The sequence below is a fragment of the Elephantulus edwardii genome, unplaced genomic scaffold (genome assembly GCF_000299155.1).
Source record: "Elephantulus edwardii isolate Elephantulus edwardi_28Jun2011 unplaced genomic scaffold, EleEdw1.0 scaffold00353, whole genome shotgun sequence".
NCBI lineage: Eukaryota > Metazoa > Chordata > Mammalia > Macroscelidea > Macroscelididae > Elephantulus > Elephantulus edwardii.
Genome location: NW_006400103.1, coordinates 388424 through 398453, shown reverse-complemented (window position 1 = coordinate 398453; position 10030 = coordinate 388424). Strand labels below are relative to the sequence as shown.

The window sequence follows — 10030 nt, the reverse complement described above, 5'->3', positions numbered from 1 at the left end:
TATTAATTTATATATGCTTCCCTCAGGTTTGCTCCAGGGCTGGGGGCATTAGGAAACACTGGAAGCTCGTCTGGAACCAATGGGTCTAACTCTGCACCTAGTGACAACACAAGTCCCACAGCAGGATCAGCTGAACCTGGACACCAGCAGTTTATTCAGCAAATGCTTCAGGCACTTGCAGGAGTAAATCCTCAGGTAATGATTCTTTTCTCTTAACTTCTTATGTTTTTCACTTTAGGAGAAAAGAAATTAAGTGGCAATGACAGTCCTGTAGTGTTTAGTTTGTAATGTAAATTAAAATATTTAGGATAATGAGTCTAACGTATGCTAACTTTGGTCTCAGCTCTTAAGAGGCACATTTTATGATTTAAAAGAATAAATGTTAAAATTTAGTGCCTTATTTTTTCAGAATAATTAACTTTTGAATGCATGTTGTAGAGTGCTTTTTGGACATTATTTGAGATAATTTATAAGAATTTGTCAGAGAAGAATAAAAACTCCATTATTTCAAGTACTCCCAGGACATTTTTTCCCAGTGTTAAAGTGTATCAGTTATATTCTAGGTTTTGAATTTTTACTTTGTGCCTAGTGTTCATGTATAAAAAGATTGCCAGAATTCCAGTAAACTTTGAACAAATTCAGATCTACAATAGTAGCTTGCCACAGATTTTGACATGATAAAAATACTTCGGTGTCTACTGGAATGCTTTCTGATTTTGAATATTTTAATCTTACACATATTTGTAATTCTGACACCTATCTGGTTCATGGTAATTGTTGTTATGTGCCATGAGTCTACTACAACTCATGACCCCATGAACTCTGGATTGCAGTGCAGTTTCTCACCACTAGGCCACCAGAGCTCCCTCAAAACAATTGCTCTAAACCCTGCCCCATCCTGAGCCGGTCTCACTGTCTCTGACACACATGTCCTGTTCCCCAGTCACTGTGTAAATCCATCTCATTTAGGGTCTTTCTCTACTGTGCTTCCAAACATGATGTCTAGTTACATGGCACATGGTAATAGGTGCTCAGTAAATATTTATAGAATTAAGGAAAAATCCCATGAACAGTCAGAATTAATTGTAATACAGTTTCTGTCATCACATTGACTAGGATTGGTGTATTTTTGTCTTAGCCTTATTTCTGAAGAAAGATTTGTTGCAACGTAATTGCCAATAGAATAGTGGATGGACCTGAAAGTGGAACTCTTCTCTTCTGAAGGGCTGATGATGACCCAGTGCAGGAATTGAATCTATGTCTTTAGTCTCCATTAGAACTTAGAACTGTATACCTAAGGACACTGACTTTTACTGTTATCGATTCATCAGTAGAACTTGTCATTGTTTGTTGCCATCAAGTTGATCAGTCTAATAAGTTTAGTAGAGAGGCCTACAACATACGGAATTGTACTGCTAATCCAAGGGTGGAGTCTCTGGTGATTGAATCCACTCTGGGAGAAAGATGGACAGTTTCTTCCTGTTTGATTTAAAGCCTTAAAAAACCTGCTAGAGTGTCATCTATTAGTCAGTTACCACTCTTAAGAGAATGACGTTTTGGGTATTAATTTTAATAGTAACAAAAATTTAGCATTATAATATTCATGTACTGTAAATAGTCTTTGGAAGCAGGAGTGGCATCTACTTCCTTAATAAATGATCCCTGAAACAGTAGTTTGCTTATGTAAATAAACAATAAAAAGATAACCAATTTTCAAACTATGTACAGATGTACTTCATTTTCTTGACTGTTTTGATATAGCTAAAATAATTTAGAATTTTCTAACGTCTTTGGTTTTGAGTTGTTAATACAATCTAGTTAGCATGATTTTTAAAAATTTAAGATTAATTTAAATTTGATTAAAGGGTTAAACCGGGTGGCTCCTTGGAGGTCAGGATTCTGAGGCTTCATCTAACATACATGTTAGAAGGGACCGGTTGTAAGGAGGGACTCCAGTCCTTGGAGAGGGACATCATGCTTGGTAGGGTGGAGGGACAGCGCAGAAGGGGAAGGCCATCTATGAGGTGGATTGATGCAGTGACTGGGGTAATCGGGATGGGTGTATCGGAGACAGTGTGATTGGCACAGGACAGAGCAGAGTTTAGGGCTGTTGTACACATAGGGTTGCTATGAGTCACAAGCGACTCGACGGCACATAACAACAACAACAAATGTATTTTATACTTTTAAGACACCATAGACAGCATGTATTACAAAAAAACAAACAATGAATAAAGTTATTTCTATGTGACTGGAATGGTTTTTCTTTCTAAATTTTTATTCTTTCATAGCTGCAGAATCCAGAAGTAAGATTTCAACAACAACTGGAACAGCTCAGTGCAATGGGATTTTTGAACCGTGAAGCAAACTTGCAAGCCCTCATAGCAACAGGAGGTGATATCAATGCAGCCATTGAAAGGTTACTCGGTTCGCAGCCTTCATAGCAGCATATCTGTAACTTGGAAAATATGTAATTTATTTTTGATAACGGCTCTTAAATCTTTAAAATACCTGCTTTATTATTTCATTTTGACTCTTGGAATTCTATTCTGTTGTAAGCGATTCCAATATGATGCATTTTAAGGTGGAGTACAGTAAGATGTATGGGGCTCCTTCCCCCCTTTTTTTCCTTTCTGACCAATGGGAATCAAGGCTTTTTCATTTAAGGCTATTGCATGTATCAAACACTTTGCATTTATTGTAATTTTAAGGAAATCTGATGGATATCACCTTTTATAGTTGGGTGAACAGATTTTGTCCTGCATCTGTCCAATTTATTTGCTTTTTAAACATTAGCCTATGGTAGTAATTTATGTAGAATAAAAGCATTAAAAAGAATCAAATCATTTATGCTCAATACTTTGTGGTGTACACTATTGCTTGTTGTGATTTTGGCATGTACTATTGCAAACAAAATGCTGTAAGATTTATACTGTTAACAGGTGAGGAGTTTTGCAGGGGATGTGTGGGTTTTTGGTTTATAAACAATGCTCGCATTTGGGACTCCATTTCTAGGAACTTACAATAAGTTATCTTAGCAAAACACCTGTGTACAAAAAAACAATGATAGGGAAGGAAATATCTTTTAAGCTGAGTACTACCTAATTGTAAAATCTTACAGCATCTTTGATAAACATCTCTCTGCAAAAGTGCCAGTTAGTCGGGTTTGTTGAAAATAGGTGAAAAGTGGATTTTGGTTATGTCTTAACCATTCAGTTGTGCAGAAAACATGTTAACACTGTCTCAGCATTCACAAATTGACTGTATATTACTTAATCTTCGGGCGGATTGAAGGAACACTGTAGTACATCCAAAAGTGCATTTGTCTAGGACTTTTCAACTTCTCCCGTAGATAGTTTAGCAAGCATTACAGTTTGTAATTAAAATGCTGTTTGCACTGAAAATGTGATGATGTTTCAGTTAATTTTAACCACCATAAAAGTAATAAAACTATCTTTTAGGTTTGTCCATTTTTAATGCAGTCAACTCCTCAGTTTAAAAATTATTTGTGAGCCACTTGTTTCTGAAGTGTTTTGGTAGTTCTACTAAGAAATAGTTTAATTGAGTGCTTCTCAGAGCCTCCCAGAAAGGATATTTTGGGAGTAGATGGAATCTATCCTGATGTAAGCCAGTCTGAAAGAAAGCTGGTAGCCACAATTCTGTTAGGATTTCTGTGCATATAGAGTAGTAAAAGAAGTGTCATTGGGGTGAAAACAGAGAGCCGTGTTAACAGTGTAAGTAACATTTGGCTGTCCGACAGCTTTCCTCTTACCTTTTCCAAAGAAGTTGTGTTTACTTAACTCCCATACTGTTGGGGTGGTACATTCCTTTAGGACCAGCTAAATGTAACTTTGGGGTCAGTCATAGAATTGGTTGACTCTAGTTCAGTATTCACTTAAGTACAGTTTAATCTCTCATGTACAGTTAAAAGATGTGAAATGTTAATGAGTTCAGATCAGTAAAATCAAGGAATATACTGAGATACTATTACTTCTGTAAGTTGCTTGCTATGAAGAAAGGTCCTGATGCCACATTATCTGCGGGTCCATGAATTTTTCTGACACTTTCCTGAGGAAGAAAGCATGTACAAAGGTCATTCGAGAGGCATGACTGAAGTTGTTAAGGATGATGTTCACATATCTTTACTCTTTTCTGCCTTATGCCTCAGTCTGGTTAAAAAACTTTTGTACTAGCAACTGGTTGTATATAGTGTGGGATGGCGTCAAACTAATTTGATGATTTATTAATCACAAAGTAACAATAAATCTCTAGCTTTTACACTTGGTTTGTCTTGCCTCTTTTTTTTTTTTTCCTTGCCTCTTCTGTAGAAACAAAATGATGTCTCCAATTTTCTGTGATTGGAGTTGATTTCCCCCCCCCATTTGTTATTCTGCTTTAGAGGATTTATTTTCTAGCTCCCCTAATAAAAAATGTTCTCATACATTGTGGTGTTTTGACAAGTGGTGTGTTTAAAAGATGGCTAATTGCAAATTTAGGTGACCAGGGTACTGTTCAGTTTCTTTTGTTTCTCAATAGTTCTTTTATTTGGGGTAAGATGCATGATTTCTTATTGAAATTTTTTATTGATGAGAATCTGATGAGAATACAGACACTCCACTGGATCGGGTGATTTCAATGTAGCTTTCAGCTTTTGCAGTAGGTAGTTTTGTGCTTTGTTTCTAAAAACTTTTAAAATGTTAAAACAAGTATGTGAAATACTATAGGCTAAAGTTGTTGATTCATATCTCATGGAAGCAAAATAATGCTAAAGATCATCCAAAAATGGCCAAAACAGTACATTAATAGACTGCCAATAGTACAAGCATGGTTTAGAAGAGACAGGCACAAGGGATATCATTGCTGATGTCAGATAGTTCCTTGCTGAACACAGAGAATACTAGAAGAATGTCTTTTCTTTTATAGACTATGCGAAGATATTTGACTTTCTGGATCATAGCAAACTATGGCCAACATTGAGAAGAATGAGAATCCCAGAACACTTAATTGTACTCATGTTTTTATTGTTGCTGTGTACTGTCGAGTCAGAACCAACAGGTAGTTAGTTGCATGGGAGGAGATTGCCCATCCTCCTGCGGAGCAGCTAGTGGCCTTGAATCATGTGCCTTTGGGATTGCAGCACAGCTTCTTGCCACTAGGCCACAAGAGCTCACGTGAAACCTATACCTTGACCAAAAAGCTGTTGTCCAGACAGAACAAGTTAGCACTGCATAGTTTAAAGTCAGGAGAGATGTATGTCAAGATGTATCCTTTTTCCATATCTATTCTATCTGTATACTGAGCATATCATTCCTGAAGCTGGACTCTGTGAAGTGGAATTAGGATTGAAGGAAGACACATTAATATATGAGTCATCTATGCAGATGACACATCCTTGTTTACTCGAACTGAAAAGGACTTGAAACAAAGACGGTGGTCTTCAAAATGGATTGCATCTTAACATCAAGAAAACAAAACTCACCAATGAGCTAAAAGGTAGCATCATGATAGATGGAGGAAAGGTTAAAATTGTCAATGGATTCATCTTTCTAGGATCCACAGTCAACACCATTGGTACCAGCTGCCAGGAGATAGTAGACAGATTGCATTGGGCAAGTCTGCCATCAGGGACAAATTACAGAGGAGTAGTGATGTCAGTTTGAGGACTAGTATGTGCTTAACTAACTCAGGCTATGGTCTTTTCAATCACATGCTACGCATCTGAGAGCTGGACATGAATAAGGATGACAGAATTAGTGATGCCTTTGAGTTGTATTGAGATTACTGAATATCCCATGAAATGCCACAAAACAGGTATTTCTCGGAATAAGTGCCACTGCAATCAGTGCTCCTTGGATACAAGAATGATGAAACTTCATCTTGTATATTTTGGAATATTCTCTGGAATGGACATCATTCTATGAAAGAGAGGTCAACGAAAGAGAGAAAGACTCAAGAAGATGGACTGACAGTCACTGCACCAATGGGCTTCAATGTGTCTTCTGGTGAGGATGGCATAGGGTTCCGTGCAGCTTCTTGCCACTAGTCCACCAGAGCTCCCCAGATTTTTTTTTTTTTTGCTTGTACCGTCAAATCAGATCTGACTGGTACAGGAGGAGATGGCCCCTCCTTCCCCGGCAGAGCACCTGGTGGATTCGAACCGTGCACCTCTGGGATTGTAGTTGCAGCTTCTTGCCACGAGGCCACCAGAGCTCCCCTTCCCCAGATTTTTTATTCTTGGGTCTCGATGAGTCATACTCTACTAACAGCACCTAACAACATTGTTGCTATAAAACACCACATTACTTAAAAGGAACTTAATGAAGCATGGAGTTTTAATAAGAACATTTTAAGGATTTCCTAAATGGAATATATGTGGTCAGGAGATGTATTTAATTGGGAAAGTTCTATAGTCAGGGACTTCTCTAGCAAGGATGTCACTCTGGGTATGAAGTTTGCCTGATTCAGGCACATCAGTCAATGCTAATGCGTCAGAAAACTGGAGGAGAGTGACTAAGGATGACAAGAATTGATACTTTTGAACTCTGGTCTTGGAAAAGAATGCTGAAGAACCTAAGCACTGCCAAAAGGAAAAGCATCACTGTATAGGTACATCACTGTCATCATTGAACACATCATGGCTCATCACTGTGAATATATCATAGTGGTCACTATTGTGTTAGAGTAGTACCTCATTGTATCACTGTGTTAATACAGCACTGTGGTCATTACTATGTGAGTACATCCCTGTGATCACTGTGAGGACATCACTTTAATTACTGTGTGAGTTGTTATGTGCCATTGGGTTGTTTGTGACTCAGCGACCCTATGTACAACAGCTCTGAACTCTGCTCTAGTTCTGTCCTGTGCCAATCTTACTGGCTCTGACACACCTACCACCATTACCCCAATCACTGAATCAATCCATCTTAACGATGCTTTTCCTCTCTTTTTTTTAAAAAAAAATAATTTTAATTAAAGTTTACAGAGACTTAGGGTTTCCAGTCATTCAAGGCTCTTTGCTCTGTACCTCCACCCTCCCAAGCATGATGTCCCTCTGCAAGGACTTGTACCTCCTTGTGATATGTCCAAAGGATGTCAGATGGAGCTTCAGAATCCTTGCCTCCAAGGAGCATCCTGGTGTCACCCTCTCCAGGACGAACCTCCTTATTCTAGCAGTCCATTGTTACTCAATTCTCCAGTACCACAACTAAAAGGCATCACTTCTCTTTCTATCATCCCAATTCATTGTCCAGCTTTCTGGTGCATAGCAAGTAATTATGAAGACTATGATCTGAATCAGGTACCCCTTAGTCTTAAGACTGGCATCATTGTTCTTCAGTAATCTGGAGAGGTCCCTGACAGCAGACTTTCCCAATGCAATTCATCTCTTGATTTCCTGGCTGCTAGTACTAAGAGTGTTAATTGTGGAGCCAAAAAACTGAAACTTAATCTCATTCAACCCTCTATCATGATGCTGCTGATCGGCCCAGTGGTAAGAATCTTGATGTTGAACTTCAATCTGAAGGTCACAATTTTTGACTTTCTGCAATAAGCCCTTGAGGTCCTCAGTTTCAGCAAACAGGCTTGTGTCATCTGCATAACACAGATTATTGATGCAACCAGATTATGTAACACAGATTATTGATATAGCCCAGCTTCCCAAATGATCTGTCCTGCATATAGATAGAAAAGGTATGGAGACAGGATACATCCCTGGCATACACCCTTACCAAGTTTGAACTATGCAGTGCTGTGCTCCTTGCTTTGTTCTAACAACTGCCTCCTGGTCCAAGTATAGGTTTGACATAAACTCAATTAAGGATTCTGGGATTCCCATTCTCAGAGTCAGCCACGGTTTATTGTGATCCACACAGTCAAATGCCTTTGTGTAGTCAATGAAACAGACATTCCTCTGGTACTTTTTGCTTTCAGCCAGGATCCATCTAACATTAGCTATAATATCCCTAGTACCATGGCCTCTTCTAAACCCAGCCTGCACATCACTGTTATCAGTACTGTGTGTGAGTATATGAGTGTGATCACCCATGTATAAGTACATCTTTGATTACCACTGTGAGTACAACACTGATGGTGTATATCAGTATGATCACTGTGTGAATGCACTGTTGTGACCATGACTGTTCCCAGTTGTGATCTAACTCATTTTGTCTGTTCCTTTGGTAGTCCCTGGGATATTTGGTACTCTTCTCCAGCAGCACAACTCAAAAACTTAAGTCATCTGTCATGCTTATTCATAGATGGATAGCAAGTCCTGAAAGAGATAATGGCCAGCTTTAGGTGCTTATTCTTCATAATGACATTTTTGCTCCTTAGTAATTTGGAGAGGTCCTTGACTTTTCTAATGCTGTATGTCTTCTAATCTCTTAATTGCTGGTACCAAGGGTGTTGATGGTGGATCCAAGCTAGATTTTGTTTTTGACAATTTCAGTCTTCATCTTTTGTGATGTTGTTTTTATTAAGTGTAATTATATACATAAAATAGATACATAGTTACACACTTAATATAATTACATACTTAACATTTAAAATAATTTTATACTTAACTCATCATAAGAAGAAAATGCTGAGAGGACTTTAGATAAATTCAAACTGGAGACAAGTTTTACAGTTGCCAGTATACAAAATGGTGTTTCAATCAAGGTTCTAGATAAATGTTTCTCGGCTGATAGCTCCATTAGTTTGTAATGGATGTTTGACAATACCAGGAGACCAGGGACTACTGCTAAGCATTGTCCAATGCTCAGGACAGCCCCCATAATAAAAGTTTGGGGTTTTGATTTTTCTATCTTGTCTAAAATAACACATCAGAAATCTTATCATGTCGTAGTCCTTAAGGAGCTGCCTCGTAACCCAAGGGCCCATGGACTTCTGTTGGTTCTCCAACTGCAGCTCTGTGGGAGAAAGATGGGATATCTCCTCTGCAATCTACAGCCTCAAGAGAGACAAGGTCTTTGATTTAGTTCCAGCTCTACAGCAATGAGTTTGTTTAATGTACCACACACTGTAATCCCAGAAGAGGAAGAAAATAGAATGGGGGGGTTGGTTTTGGAGTTGTTTTTTCTTTAGTGCTTATCTCTCTTCAAGGTAAAAATAGTGATTTAATTGATTTTTTAAATTCTTTTTTTAAAAATAGCATTCAGTTTATTACAAATACTTAGTCTTGGCTTCCCATATTACCCCCCTTTTGTTTTTATCATAATTAGGTTATCATCTAGATGAGCATCCTTTATACACAAACAAAACACATCATAAACTCAAAGAAATACTTTCAGAAATCTCCATGTGATCAGAAGGATTCAGGTTGAATATTCCTTGAAAGTCTGTTTTAATTGTCCCATTGCCACAGTGCTTGTCAAAACCAGCTCTGATCAATATCCTTTGTCAGTGTGCCCTTTGCCATTCCCTATCACTCCTCCCTGAGAGATTTCACCCTGATTCATAAGGAAAAGGGGATACTTCCTGCTGAAAAGGGATGCTGTAGGTTTCAGGGTGAAGATCTCTCACTACTCTAAAGGACCCCTTAGGCAATCAATAGGAAACACGTAGACTATTGTAGAGATTGATTTTGGAATTTAGATGCACTGTTACCAATTGTGCTTAGCCATACATGTTCATATCCTTGAAGATGCATCATGAAACTGTTGCAGCCTAGAAGACACAAATGCCCTCAGGCCAGTCTTTCATTGTTCTTGTTCAGACATTCCTCTATGAGTCGCCTGCACTCGAAGGCACTTAACAACAATAACAGCAACAGAGAGAGATCAGCTGGCCTAGTGAAGAGAAAACTATGTGACCAAGACAAAGGTGGGTGACTTTTAGTTCGCGGCCCTCAGGCCAGTCTTTCATTGTTTTTGTTCAGACATTCCTCTAGGTCTGGTGTACAAGTTTCCTTCCCATGGCCACGTGTGGTTGCTGTGAGGCTGAACACTGTGACACAGATGTGTCAAATGCATTAATGGTTGGCTACACAATGCGGACTGAGTGGGGTGGAGCTCCCTGTTTAAACAAG

General features: G+C 38.5%; 1 protein-coding gene across 1 annotated transcript in view; it reads left to right on the top strand.

Moving 5' to 3' along the window:
• UBQLN1 (ubiquilin 1) overlaps nt 1-2444 on the top strand; it is a 56019-nt gene extending 53575 nt beyond the window's left edge. The window contains exons 10-11 of the mRNA XM_006901962.1: nt 26-195; nt 2292-2444. Coding sequence (XP_006902024.1) covers nt 26-195; nt 2292-2444 — 323 coding nt within the window. The remainder of the gene's footprint in view (nt 1-25; nt 196-2291) is intronic.
• The last annotated feature ends 7586 nt before the right edge of the window (nt 2445-10030 follow it).